The sequence below is a fragment of the Erithacus rubecula genome (genome assembly GCF_903797595.1).
Source record: "Erithacus rubecula genome assembly, chromosome: 5".
Classification (NCBI taxonomy): domain Eukaryota; kingdom Metazoa; phylum Chordata; class Aves; order Passeriformes; family Muscicapidae; genus Erithacus; species Erithacus rubecula.
Genome location: NC_136687.1, coordinates 37821531 through 37847992, shown reverse-complemented (window position 1 = coordinate 37847992; position 26462 = coordinate 37821531). Strand labels below are relative to the sequence as shown.

General features: G+C 34.2%; 1 protein-coding gene across 2 annotated transcripts in view; it reads right to left on the bottom strand.

Moving 5' to 3' along the window:
- FSTL5 (follistatin like 5) overlaps positions 1–26462 on the bottom strand; it is a 283314-nt gene that overhangs the window by 179128 nt on the left and 77724 nt on the right. For both annotated transcript variants that reach the window (XM_079306656.1, XM_079306657.1), the window contains exon 4: positions 16532–16780. In XM_079306656.1, the coding sequence (XP_079162782.1) occupies positions 16532–16780 (249 nt within the window). The remainder of the gene's footprint in view (positions 1–16531; positions 16781–26462) is intronic.

Below are 26462 nucleotides of genomic sequence, written 5' to 3'. Positions count from 1 at the left end.
GATGTTATTTCAGAGAGACCACTGAATGCAGTTCCTATTCCCAGCAGAAGAAATCAAGTTGAAAGAAAAATTGTGCCTTCATAAAAATTACATGAGTTGTTATGCGTGGGCAAATGCAAATGATTTTGCTTCCATGACACAGCAACAATTTTCTACAGTGTTTATCTCTTGCCTGACCCTTGATACACAATGTCCAGCTCAATCCTGCAGGTTCACAAATTGATGCTATGAGGTAAAGTTAAATGAGTCATTTAAACCAGTCAGTCCTTATTGTAAGTAGCACTGTGTGTGTATCTATCTATAGACAAACTTTGTGTTACTTTAGCCACAGATATTTTATTACTTTTATGTACCAGATCATTTACCAGGAATGTAAATTTTCCTTTTCTTTTAATATCAACTCAATTAGAATTAAAACATGTTTGGATTTGCAATCACAAGCAAATTATTGTGCATTCTCAAATTAAAGTAGGACAGCAAAAGGTATACAGATACATATACAAGTTTATGAATTAGCCGATAAAAACTGTGTGGAAGACTGTTTAAAGGCATTGATTTGAAATTGTGAATTAAAAAAAAAATTCTATATTTATTAGACTGTCTAAATTGCTATGACTGTCATAATGGTATGAGATGTATTTGAATGTTGATACTGGATTTCAGCAGAAGAAACTGAAAATAATTCAGTTGATAAGATCCTACCTTTAAGAAAATGGTGCTATTAAGAAAATGGTGCTATTGCCTGCAAATGCAGTTAAAACACTATTAAATGCCTGTACTTTGAAATGTATCCCAAAGCTATTTAATGTCTCTTCCTGCATCTTACTAAGATCAGTCAAGAAAATTCAGATCACCAAAATATTTAAAAATGCTGCCCAGAGCAGATCAATTTTTATAATCAGCAGAGAGGATTATCAAGTAATCAAGGGACTTTTTTCCATAGGCAAGTCTCAACTGGTCATTTGTTGTTCATACTGATGAAAATACTCTCTGCAGAGATTCAAAACAGATGAAAACTCAATCTCTGCAGCACAGTGAAAACCCATCAAGGTTCCCTTAAACAAATTCTTCATTTGGAAAGTTATTTTTTTAACAAACAGATATTTAAAACAAACAGATATTTAAGAGGAAGGTAAAAACTTGTCCACATTGAGACAACAAGAAAAGTGGAAAGTAAATGCAGATGCAGCAGGAATGAGACAATTTTCGTTCTTCCCTTAAGAACCTCAAGAACTTCTAAAACTTTTAATCTCATCTCTTCTCTCCATGTATAAACTGCAATGTTCTTATCCTCTTTAACTACTTGAAACGCTTTTTCTCCTACTCCACCTCAGCTTTTTACCACTTAATTTTTTTCCAAAGCTAAAACTCATTGGTTAGGGGTCCTGGGGTTGTTTTCTTACCTGTTTTAAATATCATGGAAGTTCTCTATAAAAACTAGTGATTTCCTCATGGTGTTTGTATCTCATGTCCCTAGCAGGTCCAAAGGATTGTGATATCGTACATTAATTGATCACTGGCTAATTACTATCAGTTTCTTCTGGTGATATAGTTGTCAATCTACACTTAAAAAAAATTATGCACAATTAGCAATTGTAAATCATTCTTCTCTGAAGACACAATTTCACAATGTGTCTTTGTAAACATATTCATATGGATTAATACACAAACATAAACTTAATATTATTTATAGATTTGAATATACACACCTATTATATGCAATCCTTGTGGGTTAAATTACCCCAAAAACTAAGAATTTTCTTCAGCAGTTTTATACACCAACTCAAAGAAGCTGGCTAGGCAACCCAGGCTTCAGCAACTACTGTACTATAAGAAGTGATACAGAATAAAACCTTAGAATTTACACACCAAAATTAGTCCACTGTGTCCTGATTTTGGCTAGGATTAATTTCCTGCTGTGTGTAGCTGCCTGCAGGTAAAACCACAAGGATCAAAATCTCAAAGCTTACAATTCTTTCTACAGACATTGAGATATGATGGATATGAGAAAGAAACGTTCAACCTTAAAAAAACATTGACCAAGGACACTTCAAGAAAGACCAAGAAGATCCTGAATACTTAATAACAGAGCACTGAAAGGTGTGACAGCAATTTGTCTCAACTGTCACACCTGTCTTGTAAAAGAGAAAAAAAACCTCAGTGATGCAGTTTTCAAAATGCAAAACAAAGCAGAACACCAAAATTGCCAGACTCAGTGAATATCTCTTCTGTATTTTATTACCTAAAATACAAAGGAAGATGGAGGTTTCACATAATAGATGTGCATCCTCTTCAGGAGAGAATATAACCCCTCTGAGCCATTGATGCAGGAACAAAAGGAGCAAGGAGCAAAACCCACAAAATATACCTACCCAAAAAATACCAGTAGATTGAGACATATAAAATCAACAGGAAATGGAATTCCTAAGGAAATCTGTCCCTGTGTTCTATAACAAACTAGCATTAGCTCAACCTGAGCCTACACACTCAGCTGATCATCACTATTCCTCTATTACTAATGAGCACAAGAATTCAAAGGGAAGAACACAATTCACTTCTCTGGCAATTGTAATAGTCTGCATTTCAGAAGCCCAAGCTCTTATTCTCAGTCACATTTTAGGAGTATCTAAAGAGTGCAAACAGTGAAAATTTAATGTTAGGCATGTGCTAATTTGAACCTCAAAATATAGTGATATGTTGAAATAAGCATAACAAATTGTGTATGGCCTCATCTCAGCATGCAGAATACTTTTAGAGTATTCAGAATAAGTCATGCTAAAATAATCTACAAAAGTCAATTTGTGGAGCTACATTTTATCAAGTTGAGAGAACCTTCCTACTTTGCTGAAGTTAGGAAAGCAATAAGTGAGAAGTGCAGAAAAATAACAAGAAAATTGTCCAGGCTTTTACTTGCACGTTAATTTTTCACCATTAACATTCTATTTTTCCAACAAATAAGATCAGAAGAAATCTTTATGGCATGTCTGAGTGTTAGTGATCTTGTAAGACTGAGAGACTGGAAACAACAAGGCCAGCCAATTCACAGATTGGAGTAGCCAACATTTGTATGCCAAGGAAAATGGTGAAATGCTTGCAGAATCAATTTTTTTCAATTTATTTTGACAGGAATTTCAGCTTCTTTTTTTTGTTGAGTCTTCTTGTCTGGGGGGAATTGTTTTGTTGATTGGTTTTGATTTTTTTTTTCAAGGATTGACTCCACTCTTATTTCCATTTTAATATCTCAGTTTCTCATTCTTTCAGAAATTTCAAATAAGCAGAGAGGTAAACATTGTTGCAAATAACTTGGAATATAAAAAATAATAATAATTAAAAAAAAAAATCACACGCACTACAACGATGCAAGTGACCAATCAACCTAGCAGTGTAGAGCAAAGTAAAAGGTAAAAAAGTGAAACTTAGGAGAGAAAATCCAAGTAATTCACCGTATCCTCTTTTCACCAAAACTTGTTTTTCAAAGTTTATCAAAAATTTATCTCCATCTTGATTGGTCAAAATTGTGATTGTACTATATTGTCTGCATAATAACTTTTCTGATTTAATGAAAGAGACAGATCTCTCAAATCTACATACTTGGCTTTTATAGAAACCTATTTTTTATAACTTCCTCATCAATAAAGATTGTAAATAAATTTAAACCAATGTAATTTCTGGGAACTTACTAGGCCTTATTCTACATTTTGTGGGGATTAATCATCCTGTCTTTGTATTTTTGGATCTATTCAGATCTACACAAAGAAAAGCTTTTGCCATCCGTTTTCTGTCATTATTACAATTGCAAAAAAATAATTGGCATTTAAAATATTTTTTAAAAGTAATAATGGAAGAATTTTCTATTAATATTCCTGTTAGTTTTTACTTCCACAAGTAATTTCTATTACATTTGCATTCAATTTCTTGCAAAGTGAACTTCCTTTTTCCACCAGTCTAATAAGCAAATAAGAAGGGTTACCATATTAAAATGAAGTTATCTCACCTTCACTTGTAATCTTATGTACAATCACTAGCTTTAACAAGACAGAGAATTAAGATCCTTTACTGTTTGATTTCTTTTGTGTCTTTTAGAAATATTAATAACTTATTCAACATTCTGCAGTGAAAACTCAAGCCCTTAAATTATGCATTATCAAAGAGTATTTAAATACTGCAAATACCAAACTTCATAAGGTGAACTCTGCATGAACATTTTGTGTTACCAGATTATCATGCTCCAGTATTCACATATCAAAAATTTCTTTAACTTCAAGTAAAGTCCAGAATTTTTCGTAAAAAAATTTGCATACAACTCAGGAAAATATACTTAGCACATGTAGACTGAAAATGTATCAACAATGCATCCTAGTGTCGCAGCCCTTTGATCATCTACACAATAGCATTGTTGAGGACAGCAACCCTTTTCAACCCTTACCCAGATTTCCATCTTCCAGAAGCAAGTGTGCAAAACAGGCACCACAGGCTGGCCCCATCTACACACCATTCATCATATGAAAAAGAAATATTATGATGTATGCCCACATCCCATGAGACTTGCAAATATCTTTATCACCACTAATACTTGCCTATGGAGTAAAATAACTAAAGAAATAAAGCAATGATTTTCTATTTTTTTTCTCAACACTGTTTTTGGAATGAAGTGGGAGATTTTTTTAACTGATATCAAAGTAATATATGAATGTATAGGTTGGTTACACAAAGAGAATACCAAGACTACTGAAATGGCTACATTCATTGTGACTAGACTTACGCTCATTTATCTGTGAACTACAAAAATTAATAAAGTTTGTAAGTTTTTATAACTGGCTATTTCATTTTTACTCCTGGGTCCTTTGCATCAACTGTTAACTCCTGACAACCTGCTAATGACTTTCTATCATTGGCATATGTACTCTTCCTGCTCCTACAGCAGCAGGACTGGGTCCTATTCCAAGTCCATTAAGAGAAAAAGATTAATGAAAATGTCTCCATTAATTTCCAGAGTCCAATATAAGGAGTATTAAGACAAAAAAAAAAAAAACCCAAAAAAAAAAAAAAAACAAACCAACAACAACAACAACAAAAAAATAAACAACACCAAAAGAAAATAACAAATCATCACAACAAGCTCATGAAATGCCATAGGAGACTCTTCTGATCTCTCCTCTTTTCAGCTTTTTTTCAACTACCTATTTTCTAAAAGTACTAGATATAAGCAGAGCAAGTCTAAGTCTAGTTTTTGAAAAGCATCATTTCAGAATACTTCTAAACCTTTAAACATTTTAAAGGATTCATAAAAGAATATATTTGAAAAATTAGCTAAACTATGAGGCAAATTTCCTTGACATACAGACTAGGTAAACCCCATTCAATATAAATGAGGAACTGCCACCAGTTGTGATGTTTGCCAAATCAACTGGATTTATGCTTCAGGCAAATCCTGAGACCATTTCAGAACAATATTCAAGTTTACATCACACTTTTGGTACAGAGTATGTTTCCAATAGTTTTTTCACATTTGGGGTGTTGGGTGTGTGGTTCTTTGTGCTTTTTTGTTGATTTTTTTTTTCTTCTTTTTTTTTTTTTTTTTTGTGGTTCATTTATTTCAAACTTCTAACCCAGTATTCTCTCCCTTAGGCTCCCTTTGACATCTTTCATGCATGCAATAGAACAAATATTCATCAACTGACTGATTTCAATGAACCTAATCTTCATCAGACTCAGTAGGGAGGACTGAATTAAATCCTGAGTTTACTGACATGATAGCATTAGAGAAACTCCCATACAAACTAGAAGGTTTTCCCTGTCCAACAGTAATCCTTAGTAGTTTGGGATTTTTTGGAAACAAAAATCTGGAACACATAATTTTTAATTTCCTTTAAAACATTTTAATTATAAAATACTGTAAAAATGAAAGAAAGCATTGACATTCTTGTATATTGTATCTGTCATTTGTACTCACTCAACTATCCAATATGTACCAGTATTATTAGGGGCTTTTAAATCTTTTACCAGGTTTTCTTTTTTCCCTACAAGATTTATCACATAAGTATGTTTTTACAACTACCATAGCTAAAATGTCTGCTTTAAAACTTCATCATACAGTAAAGAAGATAGATATATTCCCAATGTGGCCATTCACCATCTGCTTAAGCAAATACACTTCAAGATGCTTCTACAATTGTGATAAAGTGACAGCAAATCTAAGAGCACACAGAACTCATCTCTTAAATGATGATTGTACAACTATAGTTTGCATCATAAGGGACCAGTAAAAACCTTTATGTTCTGTTTGAACGGCAAGGACTCATATAATAGAGAAGATGGAATAGGAAAATAACAAAAAACTGATCCATTTTGCAGTTGTCTTAAATTTAGAAGCAGTAATGAAACTTCTTGACCATAATTAGTATTTAACACTGCAAGGATATTTTTCCCTCTTTCAGATTTTTTTTTTTAGTGTTACACAAGGCTTGCCATTTTACTAAATCCCAGGAGTGTTTTTTTCTCATTTTCCAGGTGGGATTAAGAGTATGGAGTGTTCATGATTAACAACACTTCTGCTATTCTCCATGCATTTAGATTTTTATTCTTCTAATTAACAAAGTGATGACTGGAAAATGCTAATTCATAGCTTCCTCCTTGCACAGTGAAATATCCTGACAAACATGCTGAATACTAAATGAAAACTTGCAGTTTTATCAGTCAATAGCACTTTTTCTATTCTATAGAACAAACATTATTAGACAGATATAAAATCTGCATTAAAACAATGCTAATAGCAGAACTTCAATGCATTGCCTGTTTACCAGGATTCTTAGCAATAACCCTATAGCAGATACAGCTAAGAATTCTACTGCTTTAAGGCTAACATCAGCAGTTTTCTCTGGCATAAATACTTTTTCTTGTAGAAATTCAGCAGACTTGGTCTCTAAATGGTGAGAAGAAAAAAAATGAATCTCCACCATCTGTTCCAGCCCTGGGGGAAACAAACTTTCTTGGCAGTATATAGTTCAGGATTTAATTGCACCTAAAGCCAATACAAATACATGCAAAAATATAAAACATCACTCTTAGTGAGAGGAAGTTTTGTATAATTTTACTTTACTTTATTTCTTAGGGCTACAGTTTAACTTATTTTTGCTGTAATCTGTTTTCCTTTATTTCTGTTGCTTTCAACAATTTTAAATTAAATCCACATAATCATTCCAGATAAAGCTAAAGGATCTAATCAGATTTCATCACACAGTTTATCAAATTTTATTTACTCTCCGCCTGAGTATCAGGAGAAGTAAATTTGCTAAGGCCAATGAGAATTCTTCATGGCTAATTTTTTTTTTTGTGAAAAGTAAAAACTTAAAATAACACAAATTTTATAAATTTCATATAAATTATTATGAATAAACAGTAACAAAGCTCTGATTTCAAAAGAAAAAAGGAGAAGTTCAGATTCAAATAAGAAGAAAAATAAATTAGAGTGAGGCAAAAATTAACCATTTTGATTTTCTGAAATTAGTGTTTTCAAATCAGTTTCAGCTGGAGGACACTTTGGGCCATTCTATATAAATTTAAATATGAGCAACATTTGTTTTGTCTCAGGATAAAGTATGATAATATAATCTACCTCAATTGCAGCTTATGCCAAAAGGAGTACTATATAATCAACAATTCCATGACAAAAGATTATGTAATTGAATCACCAATTATAGGTCTCTGTCCAATTTTAAATTATCTTTTTCTTGCAATGTTTGCTGTTACAGAAGTAAGAGTTAAACTCTGGTTACAGCAGTATAAATATTTTTTTTTAACTAAGATAAATCAGAACTTCCAAGTCCTGGCAATATAATGTTCATCAGAATCATGTTACTTTATTTATTTTATTTACCTGTCTATGACACAATTGACAGAGTATACTGCCCAAGTCTTCCTCTTTAGAAAGTGCTTGTGGCTACTTATTTTCTAGTTGCTTCTAATACTTGTTCATACCATAACTTTAAAAATTAAAAAAAAAAAATAATATTAATAATAATAATGATGGTATGATAGCTGCCATCACAAGCATGGTGGCAGGAAGCTTTCTTTGTTTTCTAGTTACAAGATGAGACAAATAAAAAACTGGAAGTCACCTAGGTAGTGATCTACTAAAATATGTAATTTGGAAGCACCTGGCTGTTGCATTTCATTACCTATATTGTGCACTATTAGACACCAAAAAAGTTGAAAAAAATATACAGTTGAAAAATATTTACAGATATTGACAATTTGCCCAAACTAGCTACCATCAATGGAGTACATTAAGTTTCTTTAACCCAAATTCATTTCTGAGGTTCCACTAGGGTGGTACACAATAAAAGATAAGCAAAGTACCCTGAAAAGACAATGCTACATTTCTAGTTTAGTTTGTCTGTAAACTTCACCCACCATCTGATATTAAAAGAGAGGAAATGGCAAACCATGAGAGAAACCATGAGAAATCGTGAGGTTTTATCTACTGTAAATTTACTTACCCCATCCATTATTAGCTACTAGAGCCAGAAATGGAAATTAAAAATCATTTTTGCATGCCTTTTTATCTTCAAAATATTCAGATTTTGTAAATGAAGCCATGGCTTTTTTAAGTTGGTATACCATACACTAGCCAACTTGAAATACGAATATCATGCCAATGCCTTGTATGTGTATCCAATTGTAAATGATTTTTAAAGGCCAACAGTATGTTCCATCAGAAAAAATTCCCACAAGACCTAATGATAATTCTGGCTCTATTTAATTAAAACTTTTTAAAGTTTGCATTAGACTAACCAATGTTCAGTAGTTTAAGACTTTGGTCTTACTCTAAACTTAAAAATTATTTCTCACTGAAATGTCTGCCTGAATACAAGGCTTCTTTTATTTACTATAAATTTATGACAAAACATTTCCTTTGATTTATTATATAATGATTTTCACTATCCCATACCACCAAATTGATAGCAAAAAACAGTTCTTTAATTATTTTTCCAGTTTTAAAAACATTTGCTATCCTCAATACTAGCCAATAACAATATTTATTTTAGAATGTCACAAAAAGAGTTGTGCAGTGTTTTTTGCCTCTTCCCAAAATTTTTATTAAGGCTATTGGAGCACAGAAATTGAGACAATTTGAACCATGCCTGTACAATCCTTGTACTGCTAGCAGCACACACTTTTCTGACAGTACAGAAAAAGCAGGAGAGCAAAGAATATTCTGTGCTGTGAGTGGCACTGCCCCATCTGCAGGCCTAAATTATCAGGTTCAAAGAAGGGCACTAGCAGAACTCTGTTCACTGATTACACTTTGCCAGAGCTCTACTTCTGCTTCTCTTCCTCTGATCTATCCAACTCTTCCCAGAAACTACTGACTGAATTTTAGTACCATGAGCTACATTCTGTTTCTTCAAAATCAGACTGAAAGTGTATAAGTAATTTTTTGGGGTTTTTTTTTTTTTTCAGAGATGCCTACTCACAGAATGGTTGAGGTTGAAGGAAACTATTAGAAATCATCTGGTGCTGCTTCCCTGCTCAAGAAGGGCCACCTGGAGCTGGTTGTCCAGGACCACATTCAGTCAGGTTCAGTATCTCCAAGAAACAAGACTTTACATAGTTGGTTGTCTGATTCAGTTACTTGAGAATGGAGCATTCAGGTTAATACAGCTTCTTTGAACAGATTCAACATCATCACTAGAAAAATTAAAAGTTTTTAAATTTTCTGCCAGTGAAAATCTGTGATGTCCATAGACCCATTTCTTTGCATGGTATCAAACAGCAGTGATGACCTTACAAGAAATTTTAAACTTCATTAAGTTTGTACAGAGATTAGCTAGAGAACACTAATTCTTCATCACTATATGAATACATAATAGGTTAGAGCTGATTAATAGATTTATCCAGCATTGGAAGCATTGATATACAAAGATTGGGACTGTTGCAAACACTGAAAATAAAGGATGTCTTTGTAGGATATCTTTAGCCAGGCAATAAAAGTTAAACTTATAATAATAACTTGCTTCAGGGAGCTGTCCCATTGTCATTGCCTCATCCAACATTTTAGAGATATTAACTCAATGCAAAGAAGGAAAAAGAAAGTAGAGTTCAAGACTTCAGTTGCAAAGAGAGACAATATCACTTATAGTGGTGAAGCAGGCAATGTTGAATGTTTAGTTTTTAAGCTTCTTATATGCATGTTCTCATAAATACCTTGAATTAGCTTCACTCTGCAGATCTAGTAGCAGATATTACATATGTTGGCCTTTCGTGCCAGTTGGTTTAAACAATTTGCAGCAACACTGGGGAATTGGAGAGATATTTGAGACAAATCTTGCACAGATGTAGGAAGAAAAACTACCAGTTTTCCAAATCTCAGGAGCAATGCAACTCCGGAGAATGAACTGTGTGGGAAAAGCAGAGTAGAGGAACAGTGCAAAAATTGAGTATGGTTTCAAAGGGTAGTAAAAAGAACCAGTTTTCTATTGATTAGAGCATCACTTTCCAACAAATTGCAGAAAGAAGTAGCACACCTACCATTAACAATGATTTCTACCACTCTGTGGATGTTCAATTACTAATGCTATCTCTGCATGAATTCAGGAATTCATATTAATTTCTGAAGTACTGGACTAAAGTGAAGATACATAGACCATAGGCTGGATTGTAATCTAAGTCTAATAATTCCTCTGTGCTATCAAACATTTTAAAATCAAGCAGAAACCTTGAGTTCTGAAAGGTTTTTTTCAGATTTCTTTTCACATTACAGCTTGTGTTGAACTTAATTCTGGAGTGATAGCTGAAGCTTGACACTTTATTGGCAGCAACCTTCAGGGTGATGCTATATGCAGAAATTCAGGCTTTCAGAAAGAGTGTAATAATTATGTTTTTGAGAATTTCAACAGAGAAGCCAACTGACAGCCAAAGTAAAAAAGCAAATCCATCTTACAAAAAAGTTCTTTTGCAATGAAAACACTGGATTGATATTCATATTAACATATCCTAATTTCTTTTGAAAGATGCCTAATGATCAAACTTAAATAATGTGTTTAAGATTTATATAAAAGACAAGATGAAATATTTCTAGAAGTGAAACTGGTAAGATGACAGAGACTTATATGCTTGCTTTTGAAGTATATGAACATCAAATAAGATTAAATAAATTCCAGTTCTTTTAAGTGAATGTGCCAATATTTTAAGAATCAATCTAAGATCACCTAGGGCAAAAAATCAATCACTCACAAAAATTTAAAAATTAAAACTTTTGAACTAATCCTGAGGAAGTCACTGTAGAGGGTAAATAGGCATCCTAGATCTTTTCTGTGGGATAGTTAGGATTTACTTCACTTCAACTAATTCCCCCAGCCCTCTTTAAAAATGAAAAGGCTAAAGGCTTTCCTCCAGTATTTACAGTCTGAAATCCTATGTAGATTTTACTCACAGGATCTGCTGTGTGTCAAACACAAAAGCCTGCTTTGGATTTGTTCCTGCTTTCTTATTTAATAATTTTTATTTCTTTTCTTGGAAAACAAGGCAGCCTACGCATATCCACACTTACATTGCCCTGACAATTTTGTAAGGCCCTCATATATTTTTTAAACCATTGACTACTTTTGGACATTCCTGATAATATCTTCTGAACTTTTTCCAGTTTGCTCATACTTATTTTGAATTTGTCCAAAGTCAGCTCTTATCCTCTGCCCTGAACAACTTAGTATTGGGAACAAGCTTTCCAACCTATGTTTCCACTTTGTCTTTTAGGAACAGTAGGGGAAAAGTAAATGTTGTAGCAGTCTTTAGATATCTATTTTAGTAGCAGTAGTAGTAGTAAGAAATCTGAAACTCACAGCCTTTTCAACAGATGAAAATATTCACCAGAGGAAAATGAGACAAAAAAGAAAGATAAGAGATTAAAATAATATTAATATCATAAGGATGTCACAGCAGCTACTTATAAGTAAAAAGTTTACATATGCAGTAAACTCTATTCTACAAATATTCTATAAAATTCAAAGTATATAGGGGTATTTGCTACATTCCTGAAGATTCAAAGCAAATTGCCATTTGTCATAATGACTGAGTATATCACTGTATGGAAATAAATATAATGAAAAAAAAATATATATGTACTGGCCTGGGTTTAGGAAAATGGAGTAAAAGATGTGAACACAAAAAATATAACTGAAGCTTATCTGATGTCCCAAGAATGCCAGAGCCACTTCACCGAATAAAGATAAGGGTGGAGACACCAAGTAAAACAATTCTGGGCCATTTGAATCCCCATCCTCAGGGATGTTAAAGGGTTGTTAAAGGTATGGCCAGCAAGAGCCAGGGAGGGGTAAGTCAATATGTGAAGCACACTGTGAGTCAGATGCTCCTGCTGCTTTTCTGACACCCAGCAGAAGCTGCTCTGAAATACAAAGTGCCTGGCTTGAGAGCATTCAGGTCACTGGAAGCAGAGAGCATGCATCCACCTACCCCTGGATGCTCCCATGCTCATACTCTTCACAAGCTACTCATTCACCCAGCATATACAAAAAGCATATCAGACTTCCCAGCTCATAGGCTCAATATCAGATCCAATGAATAATCTAAGCTTCAAACTTCGATTTTTTTTTCAATAATATTTCCTTTAGTTTGTCATTTATGTATCCTATTCTTCCTATCACTGAACATACCATTGTGGCACTTGGCCATTTTTTTTTTACTTTTTTTGCTCCTTGATATGAATATAATTCTTAGAAAGTTCATTAAATCACAGGATCACAAAGAATTTTCTAAAGAGTTTGCTTGCTTTATTAGAGTAATCTTAAATATTTTACTTTTTTTTAGATTATTTGGGTTTGAGAACTCCTCTGAAAGTGATTGCAAAATTTTCGTTCTCTAACATTCAGTTAGAGGACACTGGACTTTATCTGAGAGAAACAGAGGACTCCACAGGTATACAAGATACTTCTAATTTAAATTCATAGAAAAGGGGATTATAAATAATTAGCTTCTCTGTAGAATTCATTTTGCTTCTATATGAGAAGAAATTGAGACAGTTTATTGACTAACTCTCAGGGTCACAGCTGGCATCTAAATATCTAACCAAGCCAGTAGGAAAAATCGTTCAGTGTCTGATGCATCATGACATGCCAATAAGTAACCGAGGGAATAATTATAGAAGGAGTAGAGGAAAAGTAATTTCTAATTTAGTATGGCCATTATCTTGATCCATGTGAAAAATGCAACATTTGCATAACAGTCTCAATCATCAAGGAAAAACTTTCAACTTCAATTACTGTTTTGCATATATTCCACACATACTTTGGAAAAAGCTATAATTTTATTTGGTGTGAAGAAACAAAGATAGCAAGTGAAAAAAAAAAAACATAGTAGTTCAATGAATCTGGAAATAAGTAAGCTACAATTAAAAGCAGGTAAAGGATCAGAATTTGAAATTTTAGCTTAAAAAAACAGCATGTCAGCAGAGTACATCTGTGACACAGCTTTTACTACTACAAAATGTACTCAAATGTTTCAGAAATGGCTCTCTGTGAAGGACTTCATGCTTTTTGTCTGTCTTCTATGCACAGCTTAGCTAAGAGACACATTTCCCAGGGATTTTAATGGAGTTTCAACATATAAGCCAAAGATCTCTCTCATTTAGCAAGGCAATCTTTAAACTCCTCTTAGCATGTAAGTGTTTAAAAGGGCAATTTTCAGACCATTAAGAAGAACTCATGATGTTTGAGATAACTATAAATCATTTGGTTACAAGATTTATTATTCAAATAATTATAGCTACCTAGCTACTATTGTAATGTTAATTTGGTATATAGAACATTAGCTTTTAAAATTTTATTCTCCAGGCACAGTACACTAGTGTTTTCTGGTAAGCTTACTCATTTAAACAAGGTGTATTTCACAGCTTCTCTCATCTTGAGCTTCATTCTCAATCTAAAACTTAAAATTTCTGCATCAAGAAATATTTCCCCCTGAAGAGGGGAGAACAGAAAACCCAGTACAAGGATTTGATGCATAAATAACTCAAAGCATGACCTTGTTAGAGATAAAATACACCAAAAAGAAAAAAAAAATAGAAAAAAGCAGCTAAGTACACAGTAGTTAGATCTGAAAAATCAGTGACTAGCAATGAACCAGAAATTAAAATTTCTTAACTGCTCTTTTAATATAGTGATTGTTGACAGTGACTACCCTATCATGTAACAGCATCTTGCAGGCACTCCTTCCCCTCACACCCCTGCCCCAGTTCAGGCTAACCTCTTCTAAGGGATTTTGTGAAAGCCTAAGCAAAGTGCTCAAATTACTTGTTCTCTGATTTTCTTTGAGTTTTTGTGGTCTCAGAAACAGCTCCTTGACATGACATCATTTGTGCTAGAGGATGTCATTTGAGGAGGACATGTGGCAGTGCCCTTCTGACACCATCAGTAGTGATGGGGTTCACCTTCCCTATCCAGGAGGAGAACTCTTGAGGGCTTTTTCCTATTAGCTTGTTAATATTTTTGACCTGTACCTGGCAGAACCTTCAGCTTTATTGAAGGCAATCTACTAGTGGCCAACTTAGAATTTTTTTGTAAAATAAAGAAATCATATAAAAATAGGTTGATATCTTCTGCCTCCTTTACCATATAGATATAGTGGATGTTGGAAGACAGTTACAAAAGACAGAGGATGTTTGAAAATAGTCACAAAAGGCAACAATGCTTTATCAGCACTCTGCTCTGCTACAGCAATGAAGCAGGGGAAGTTAACATAGAAGAAATTGAGATTGATAAGGCCCATAGATATGAAATAATACAAAGAAAAAGAGCTGTCCCCATCTCATCTGTGTAACACTAATGTATTCAACATAAGATGAGAAAGAAGGAAAATTAAATACTTAAAATTATTTTAGGCATGTAATTATAGCCCAAATTAGAGAACCTGAGTATCTTAATAAATAATAGTTTTCAGAAGGCATCTCAGACCATCTCAGACAAAGTCACTCAGATACCCTAGCTCTTTACTGAAGATTGTAATTGACTAAAGGAAAAATCTACTTTTTTACTTTTTAAATCCAGCATCAAAATTAGTTTTCTGAAGTTGAACACCATTCAGATACTCCATTGTCCACAAGTGTAAAAGAAGCATGGTGAATTTAAGGCATAAAGATGAGCTAACAAAATCTAAGGCAACCTTAGGATTGTATTTCTACCAGACGTACTGTCTCATTTCCATAAATAAATCTCTTTTTCTAAAGGAAAAAATGTAGCAATGCTACAATTTTTCCCAGACATCCTCTGAAATTATTTGTGTTGTATACACTATACTAAAGAATTGAAATTAGCCCCATAAATTTAAATGTTCTGTGGTTTTCTACTGTCATTTCTTCTACCAGAGTACTGCATCATCAGAGTCTTTTTAAAAAAGGATTGTGATTGTTAAGATGGAAGCACTCATGTTTTGTTGTTATTGCACAAACCATTCCCTACATACCCTATATATTGTACTCCTAGAATCCCATTTTAATTTTCCACTACCTCAGAACACGTGCTATGTAAATTGCAATTAAGGCCTAAATATTGTGATGATATATCAATTTTATACAGTGTCCGAGGTTTTGAACAAAGTTAAACTTTCACTATTACTGATACATGTATTCCTGTTAGAAGATTTCACACCTCCACTTTAACCTATGGATACCTGTACCTCAGCATTTTTAATGAAGTTGCTGAGATTATCATGTTTTCAGGAAGCACTAGAGAGACTAATAAGAAAGGACCTTATTAAAAATTTCACCTCCCACCAAAGCCATCCACCTTTTTTTAACCAGTGAAAACACACTCAAAATCTGTCAAAGTAGTCACAAATATTCTTATTCAAAGTCTGCATTGGCAGAGTTCCAGAAACCTGCAAGGTGCTCAAATTATACCAAAAAAAAAAAAAAAAAAAAAAAAAAAAAAAGAGCACATTGCAATTGTTGACATTGAGCATAAGGTGTTTCTCTCAGAATTCAGGCTGGCATCTCTTAGAATTCAGAAGATTAAAAAGGAACTAATCTTGCATACTTTGATGAGTACACAAGTAAACTTTTCATTATCCAAATTCAAAGCAAGAAAGACCCATTTAACCATGAACAAGCTCCTGATCACTCAACTTCAACACCAAACACGAACACAGGTCCTGCAACCTTCCAAAACCCCTCTGCAATCCTAAATTCTGTTTCTCCTGCAACAAAGATTAATATCCTTCAGGCTTTGGGATCTAGATGAATGAAGTCATCAACCACATTTGTAAGGCAAGCTGCCATAGATTAGTTTCTAAGAGACAACTGGTTCATTCAGGTTAAAAACGGCTGATTGCCCAGAGCAGTGAGTATAAACAAAAGGAAAAAAAATCCATAGGGTATCTCTGGAGTGCAATACTTACTGTATTAATTTTTCAAGCCATTTATTCACTGTACACTCAGTGCAGACGCTATAGAGATTTAATTGAACAGCTTGAAAACACATCCCCGATAGCAATATTCCAGACACTGTTCAGCCATGCTTACCTTTAAAGAAACAATCTTCATTGTGTACAATGGTGATCTTTTGCTTTTTCAGACAGGCAGCTCTGTGCACTTCACAGTGGTTTTCATAGAATTCTCCATCAGACCCACAGACAGGTTTGTAATGTGGCTTGCAGTGCTCCATGCACAGACACTCAGCTTGGCCAGTCTTCCCATTCACCACGCAGTGTCTGCCCAGACCACAGTACTTGTTCTCACATGATCCAAAATGGCCATCCCAGCCAAGATAGCCTTAAAAAAAGGAAAAAAATAAAATATTTTATTTAATAATTTTATTTTGCTTAATTGCATGCAAGATGCAAAAAGGATTTATTTGAATAAATGAAGTGAGATTATGCCTTTTGCTACATCCTTGACTAATATTAAACATAGGTCAGCCTGATGATAAAAAAATTAGTCTCTTTATCATGACTTATAAACTTTTAGTCATTGTCATAGGCTAACTGCAATTTAGAGCAAGACCTAGTAACAAGATTAATTCTTCATTAGAGAATTCATATGAAATCATTACTTTTTAAATGTATATTGAAGTTGGTCACCTTAAGATTGCTATACTGTTGCATGCAATAAAACAAAGTATTCTCTAGAATTTAGACCATAGGATGTCTCAAATTGGAAGGGACCCATAAGGATTGAAGCTAACTCTGTTGTACTTGCAGGACTGAATCTAAACCATGAACTCTGACAGGCAGATAAAATAAACATTCACACATTGAGACTGATCCATGAGAATAACTAGAGCTGAATCAGGGCTCTGAATCAATATGGAGAATTTAAAAACAAAAATTACAAAATCTTTGTGGTGGCATTGCAATGATATTTCAGGAAAGGGAGCATGGAAGAGCAGGACTGATATATCATGTGAATGGTGGCTAGAAGGAGTTACATGAATCCCTAGCAGGATTTCAATGATCAAAAATATGATTTGGATAGCAAACAGCATTAGGAATGTAGAAACAGAGGAGTTTCTACTGGCCACAACTTTCAGTTCCTTCTGCTCCTAAAATAAGGAAATGGATTGTCTATGTAAGGCTACCAAAGCCATCTGTCAGGTTTCTATCCTTTCTATGCTGTTCCCACCATGTATGACAAGCACTGTTGTCACTAGCAGATCTCTTGGTGAAAGGGGAAGCTCAGTGCACAGTAATATTTCCTTATTATATCCACAGTTTCCATTTTGGCTGCCACAGAACTAACTGTGGCTTCTTGGCAAGAGAAAGTGTATGATGTGAAAACGATGTGAAAATGAAAGAAGAACTGTCAGTTGCAATCCCCAATAAATAGTTATTCTGATAACATAATTTTGTCATAAAATACGTATAAAAATACTAAAATACTGCCAAATGTGAGAATAGACACTGCCCTTCAGAGTTACTTAATTTTATTCTCTCACTTCGTACTCGGAATGTCCAGAGAAAAACACCTAAACACCTGGTATTCTAATTCCTTGCAATACTTGCCTTATCCTCACATCCTAGCTGAATCCATCCTTGGCTAACTCATATAAAAATAGTATTAAGAAGCAAATCACAATGCATAATTAGGTAGTGATTTGTTCATATTAGATTCATTTTTCACAGTGAAGTGCTAACATGTCAACACCATACCTTGATGCACATTTCTTCAGGCCATTGAGAATTTATGCTCTTCACTTCAGTGCCAGAAATAAAATCTCACCACTTTTTCTCCTGAAGCCTATGGGTCTGTTAGACAGCCATGCTTTGATTTCTTGCTTTCTCACACACCACAAATTTTCTAGACAAATGTACTACACAACCATGAAATTTGGCTCTAATGACACGCTTTCACTATACTACTTTTAACAATTTTAACAATTACAGCATAAAGTTGAGAGGAGTACATATTCACCTCAGGTGTTGTATGGCTGATATAACTAAGCCACAGTGATTTTTATACACCTGTAAAGACCAGATTGATGGTGGGTTTACCTGCCCATGCACCAAAATGACTTGAAACAGGAAAATCCAATACAACATTAAAATTTTCCCCTAAGTTTTTCAAAGTATTCCTCCTTGTGCCAGTGCATCACCACTATATGTAAGCAGCAGGCATTAACTGACAGAAATTAATAAAAGCCAAATTTCCTTATTTCCTTATACTAAAGCTAAGGTCAAAAATATCTTTGCAACATCCAAGAGTGCTTTACAGCACAGATAATGTATTCATGTTACAGAATTTAAGAACTTCTTTGAAGTGATGGAATTGTTACATTTTGAGGACCAAGTACACAAACCATAATTATTTATGCTTTCTGAATTGAAGATAAAGATCTCAGATCTCCATCTGACAACTGCTCTGAATTATTGAGAGGTGTGTGGTGACTCAAAAATGTACTGTGCTGTATGTTATGAAAATAGAACTCATCTAAGACTTCTCTTGGGACTTAATCTTAGTACTATAATTAAATCTGATGCCTGGATGCAAAACACCTTCTTTCAGATAAGGGAGAAAAATTTACATTATATATATTGATATTTATAATATTGGTATTTGTCAACATGCACCAATTACATACAGCAATAAACAAGCACCTTTTCTGCCCTAATCGAAAACTGTATTTGTTATGAGATGTTTGATATATGTCTTCATTTCACAGTAGTAACTATTCCAAAACAATGCATACATTTGCATACATCACTGCATATGCAACTCCTTCAGTTGAAGTCTGTGGTAAAATTCCTACTGCCCTCAAGAGAAGCAGGGGGTTTTTTCCAGACACAATCTGGAGCCTTCAGTCAGTGTTAAATTATAACCTTAGTTTTAGCACGTTTAGCATTGCCCTGCACTGAGAAGGAGCAGCTATGCAGTGTTTCCAGTGGTTACACTACATATTTAAGAAAAAAAGTGTACTTTGAAACAGTCCACTGAACTGTGGTTACCAGATCACCAGATCACTCATAGCAAATAAATAAACAAAATCTGTGCAATTCCAAAACAGGTGACAAAATGCTCACAACCATAAATTTGAGCTAAACATGCACTCAATTGTGAAAATGTAAATCGATCAATCTAAAGAGCTACTGAGAAACACCAAGAAATGGAATTAGATATAAGTTATAAAAACAAATGAACAACCAAAACCCAGCTTAAGTCAAACCAACTTCTGCTGCTTTTCACTGCTCAGGTCCAAATTGCAAAAATCACAGTATTTGTCAAATCCTTCATTTTATTTTTTGTTTCCAAAAAATGTACTTCCATAACTTTAATCTTGGAATAGAACTGCTGCTAAGATAAAGGAATCTGGCCCTTAACAAAAGAGAAACCCCATTTTAAACCAATATGGACTGTGATGTGCAGTCCATTTATGAACACCTGACTATTGCAATCACCATCAGGAAATTGACACTATTTCTTTTTGTTCCTGGATATATTATTATTGGAGATACACTTTTGATACTTTGATAACAGAGGAGGTTTTTTCAGTTTGTTGGGGTTTTTAGGGGGTATTTTTGGTGGCTCAGTTGGGTTTCTAGAATGTCTGTGCAGCTAAGTCTCCTTTTATCCTGGGATTATTATTGCAGCATCCATTCAGGAGACAATCACCATGACAAACACCAGGCTTTTCAGAAGGCTGTAGTTCTATCTAAGCACTTAATTTTAGAAATAAATTAGTCTGAGAAGAACTTAGGATGCCATATTTAGATATAATTCAGTAATTTAGTTGAGAAGGTAAGCAGCACAGCATATCCAATATGGAGACTGAAAGCCAGTAAGTTGGTATGACAAATCTAGCCATGAATACAAATATTTTTCCAGCAATTGTTATTGCTTATGTGATGATAGGCAAGTCTACATTTTCTAGATGCCACAACACAAAACCAGGGAAGTATGTGCCTATATGAGCTATGTACTCTGAATTTTCAGCTTTAAGAAGTATTTGAGAGGATCTACAGTACTACAGGAAACAAAATCTACTTTGTTCTATTTGAAATTAAGTCAGGAAACATTAAAATTATCATAGCCTTAAGTTAAAAAAAATCCCCACACATTAGAAACTATCACTAAAAATGTATTACACCCAAAACAGTCAAAGCAGTCACATAGATTTTTCAGATTCTCTTGAAATTAAAAACTCTAAACAGACACCAAATGGAAGGGCAGAAGTTTTTACTTTTAGACAGCAGAGAAAGCAAAATTGCTTTAACTTTTAAGAAAGAAAAATTATTAAACACAGTTTCAAGTCACCAGTTGGGATTCCTCATACAGGTTTCCTACATAAAGGCTACTTCAACAGCATCCATAGCTGGGCAAGCTGTAGGTCACAGTTTGATCCAGTTACATCTGGGCATTAAGCTGATGTTTTAGCAGCAAAGGACTCACAGAAATACACACAGATACTTTATCCTTTTATCTAATCAGTTTAGAGAAACGTTGCACAGTGAAACTTTGGAAATTCATTGCAGTATGAATCACCATGTTCTGCAGTTAGCTCTGGGCTGGAACACACACACAGGCTTTGTATGCTGAGCATTCTCTCACAAACTCAGACTGGTTTCTTATTTCCCTAACAACATAATTTACATTCATGGCTTCTGTCTCAATTTGCTGCATAACCCACGTGTCATGGAAAACAAAGTGGTAGCTATACTTCAAGACAATGCACTGATAATTTGTGTGCAAATAACTAATGGTAATTTCTGGAGTCAAAAGACCTGTGGTCTCATTCCCCCACTTCTATTTAAAACTATTCTGTAAATGACAATTCCACTCTACAACTATATCTTTGCTTAATACACTATCTATGAAAGGCCCAACCAAGACTATAATCCTTATTTTAGTAAGTGTTCAGTGTAGTCTCAGGTTTTAGCAGCAAATAAGATCGATCACCCTCTATCATTAACACTCATAGGGTATTAACACTGAGCATGACCCCAGTATGAACTGTGAGAATCTGCCCATTAATATCAAAGCCCTGGACTTCTGCTATTTTTGAACTGTAGAATTTTACCAACAGTTCTTTAACAAATTTTATTTCACTAGCCAGAACAGCTTGTAATTACATTGACTGAACATGACAATAAATCTGCACTACTTATTATCCAGAACTCTTGGTACATTAAATTCTTCAGAAATTTAGATTTTTTTTTTAAAATTATTTTATTTTGGTTAGGAATATTTTGGGCAGAGGACAAAAAAGAAAAGAGTAGATTATTTGAGAGTAAATAAAAAATTGTTTAAAAACTTGTCAGACACACACTCACCTTTCCTCCCCCTCCCTCCCTCCTTCCTGCAGGGGCACTGGAAGTACTGTAAACATTTACACCTCCATAGAATTGATTGAGATCTTCTGGTGGGCTCAGTATTTATCAGTGAGGACCAACTAACAATAATTGACACAGCCTTTATATCTGTACAGGATTTTTTCAGCCTTAAAAGTCAAGCCTCAATACACTTAGGAGAATAGGGGGTCTATATTCAAATAAAGTGACTTTCTGATTGCCCTATAAAGGTAAGTTGGAACAAAATAGGAGAAAGTGCCACACTTTTAAAGGAAATACTATGTAAAACTATAGTGAGAAAAAGAAGAAAAAAATAATAGCAAGTAATATCAGGGAGATTTGTAAATGCTGAATTACCTAGCTATTAACCTGAAATATTGAAACCTCCCATAAAAGTCCATCTATCAGCCAGAAACAGACAAGTTAGCATCTTTGACCATATGAATTTGTTTTTCTTGCCAGCACTTAGAAGCCATCTTCAGCAAAATTCACAGAATTTAGTTTCCTCAGAAAAGAGAAAAAATCAAATCATACCTCCTTTGCTTGACTGAAATTGAAGACCAGGAAAAAAACACCACACAAGAAAACAAAGAGAAATTACAATACAACCAGAACTACACAAAAGCCTCTTTTCCTTATTAGGCAGAAACTTTCCCCTCTTTCCAGAACCTTCACCTGCTCTTCTCTCGTCCTCATAGCAATCCCTTTATAGCCCTGCTCCACACCAGGGGGCTCAGCATCTGCCTGGCCCTTGCCTTCTGCAATGACAAAGGCTTTCTATGTGTCCCTGCCTCTGTAAGCTTTCTTTGCACAATAATAGAGCTATTAAACACCTGTTTGGTATCAGAGCAAGTGCCTGTGACAACTCCACTACAGAGCCTTTCCTCCAGTGAGTGCCTGTTCAGGTTTCTGCCTGCACCAAGTTCAGTGTCACCATCCAAGTGGTGCTGAGCAGGGCCACACAGCAAGGTCCTGTGTGCCACCTCACAGCCCAGGGCCCTGCTGTTCCCTCAGGTGACAGCACTGTCCCAGCCAGGATGGCTCTCGTGCTCATGGGAGCCAAGCAGGAGTTGCCCAATGCTCTTTCACTGCTAGGAGGTGATTCTTGGGCACAACTAAGCCTTGTAAAAAATCTCCTTCCTTAATCACCCTCTTACATTTGACCAGTGACCATTAAATTTATAAAATGGTCTGTGGGCCCCAGACATGCTACTTGCCTTACATGGAGAGAATGGAAAATGCATACAGGTCTGGCACAACCAGCTGAATAGATTTGGATTAATAGCACTGCTGGCTCTAAGTGTAAATATAGACTGATGTCTTTGAGCAGTTTCAAGCCAGTAATTCATTACTCTCAATTAAATCCTCAGCTCTGATTAGCATTAACTGTGTTTGTCTTTCTCACATATAATCTTTATATTTTGAAAAATGTTTATAATTCATTTAACATCAAACCAGTGGCAAAAAAAAAGAGTTTCTTTAACACAAAGCAGGAAACAAATTACACGTTTGCCTCATCACAGATACATGGACCTTTATTCAAATGGTTGATTGCTTTTCAATTGCAGCACAGCAGGCAATCCTCTCTTCTGCCAAACATATCATTTCCATGTCCTTTGCATAAACACATGAAATTTAATGGTATAAAGATTATTAATATGAGAGACGATCTTTACAAGCCCTTCAGACAGATCAGCAAAACACTACACACTTGTATATATGAGCACAGATCTCAGAGACACATAGCTAACAGACTTTGACACCAATGACCCATGTGTGGATTTCTGAAAGGAAAAAAATCCCACCAACAGACCAAAAAAAACCTCAAAAGCCCTCCAAGCCCCCCCAAAAAACAACCTACAAAAGGTAAACATCTTTGTGACAACAAGAGGGAGTTTTAAAAATATTTTTCTATAACTAATATTTCCCTCTGGACCTTTGTAAAAGAAAATAATTTTAATTATGTTTAAACTTTCCTGACTTATTTTTGCCATTTTAAGTAAGCTAAAAGTAATGCAGACCTCCATGCACTGTGTATACACCTCTTACCTATATTTTGTTCAGAATAGGACAGATCCTATCTGCTACATACATTCAGCAAAGTTGTGGGGTTTTTTCTAAGGATATTAGAATTAGCCTAAAATATTTACAAATATAAAAAAACCACACTGAAAGCCAGGCAGTATTAACACAAAAAGGTGAAATGCTTTTCCTGACCTCTTTTAGTAGAGAATATTGCTCTACAAAAACAAAAAAAAATACATGGAAAAGTGGAGTATCGAAAATTTTTATATTTTCATATGAGAGCAGTCTACATGAACAGTCCATTTAAAATTAGTTTTACATCTTTGTATGTCTATTAAAAAATACCTGATAAAGGAGAGATGCCCACTCAAAAAAAAATATATGAGATTACTTTCACAGAAAATAATGCCCCAGTTAGATGATTTAGTCAAGCAATGTGACTATTGAAAAATTTTTTTGTGCACAGACTGAAGATATTTCCTGCATTATATAATTCCTAGGGAAGAAAGGAGAGTAAAGTATACTGCTAAACTGGAGTAACACAGTTTCAATGTCATACCCAGTAGTCTTTATAGAAATAGTTTGCTATAGAATCAATTATTCTCTTTTAATACATATGTAAAAGCAATCTGCAGTCTTATCACCTACTTCATGGAAAATCAACCTTGTGAGAAAACCATATGTATGTTTGTGAATGAGAAAGCATTTAGCTGTCAACAGAAAGAAGTCTAATCAGATATTTCAACTGTGATGTTTTTTGTATTAGTTGATACAAATTCTGTCTAGTGACAAATTGCCCTTTTAGCATGGAAAAAATATTACTTTTTTTCCTTAGATAATATTCCAATTTGATAAAACCCACCAGTATTCACATAAGAGTTCATCTAGGGCTATAGTAATAGCTAATCCTTGGCTAAAGTAATAGCTAATCCTTCAGCACTTGCTACATGTCATACTTAGGTAATTTCAAGAAATCTAAGAAATGAGATACATAGATATAAATTTACTCTTTATAATTAGAGAAATAAACTTTGCCATGCAAATAACTATTTTGAGCTTCTTTATTTTATTTATTTAACTGAATTGAAAGTAATTTCAGGTCACCAAAGCCTGTTTATGCTTGGCAACCCTAAATTATTAATCGAAGCAGAAATAAATATTTCATCACAAATCCTTTGAAAATAGCAACGCCTTTGTAACTAATTTTTACAATTGTTTTACTCATAAACAGTGTAGTTGATGGACTGAAATTATAATCCACAATATATTTTCCTCTAATCTTAAAGGCTGCCTTTACAGCGTTTTGAAAACTATCAAACAAACCTATATGAGATCTGTTAGAAATGACTCATTAGTTCAAAGTCCCTGGAATGACCCAGATAACTGGCTTTGTTTGCCATAAAACAGTTATCTCTTGACACTATACATTTATCCTTATGCATGAGCATGACTGAATTATAACTGCATGATTTTCTTTTCATTACTACTTTGTAGCTAACATTCATATTATCCATTTTAAGTCATGGCAGAACTTATTTTACTGTCTTAATTTCATTTTGTATGCAGATTAACTAGCACAGTATTACAGTCTAAGGGAAAAAAAAAAGTACAAGCAGGAATAGGAATGACTTTTAAAGAAGTTTAATCCATAAACTGCCATAGCTATTTCTGAATAAATTGAGCATTAGTGTACTTCCAGTCATACTGGTTAAGATAAACTTCTTGTTGAGTCTTTAAACCTATTTTTTACTTCATACATAATTTAACCTGCACCACTTTTTGAATGTTCAACTAAAGCTAAAAGACATTATAAAAGCATTGCTACACATGTATTTGTAAACGAATTTCACAGATTTCTGTTAGCACTACAATTTCTGGAAAACAGAAAAATGATAGATAATGTATTTGTAAAGATTTCTGGAACTCTTCTACCTTTTTTTAAAAAGTGGAAAGCCCAGTACCTTGATTTCCTTTATAGTTATTTTAAATTTTCCTTCTGAATTTAATAAATAAAAAGTTTGAATTAATAAGTTAAATTAATAAGTTTAAACAATATTCATCAATCTATATGGCCTGTTTTCTTTCCAAGATAACTTTATTGAAGTGATTTTGCTTGGGCATGTACACTTGACAATGTGCAGAGATTGAACTTCTATCTTTCTCCCTCTTCCTCATCCCCACAAGAATTATATGACTTTCCTTCCCACATTTCCTTTCTTGAAGAACTTTTTTTAATAGACAGAAGTCTTGACAATAATATTCCACTCACAGGGGCACCACAAGAGCACCACAAATTAACTCAGCAAGAAAAAAAAAAGAAAAAAAACAGGGTCTGTGGATTCTGCAAAGCCATCAAGTCAAACTGTTTTTTCAGAACAAGGCACACTTTCCTATTATTTGATACGTGTGTGCTATGATAAAAGAGAAACTGAAGATTTCCAAGGCAGTAATGCCAGCTGAAACAGATAAAAATGTGCAAATGATTTAGCAAAGTGTTAAGTGCACCATCTGAAGTTGTGCCAGTGTGTGTGAAATTCCTGCAGCTAACACAGAAAGCATTCCAAGTGCTAATGATTAAACTTTTTAGACTTTCAAGATGTGGGTTTTATTTGGTTGTTTCAGTTCCTTTTTTTCCCCCCTCTAAGTGG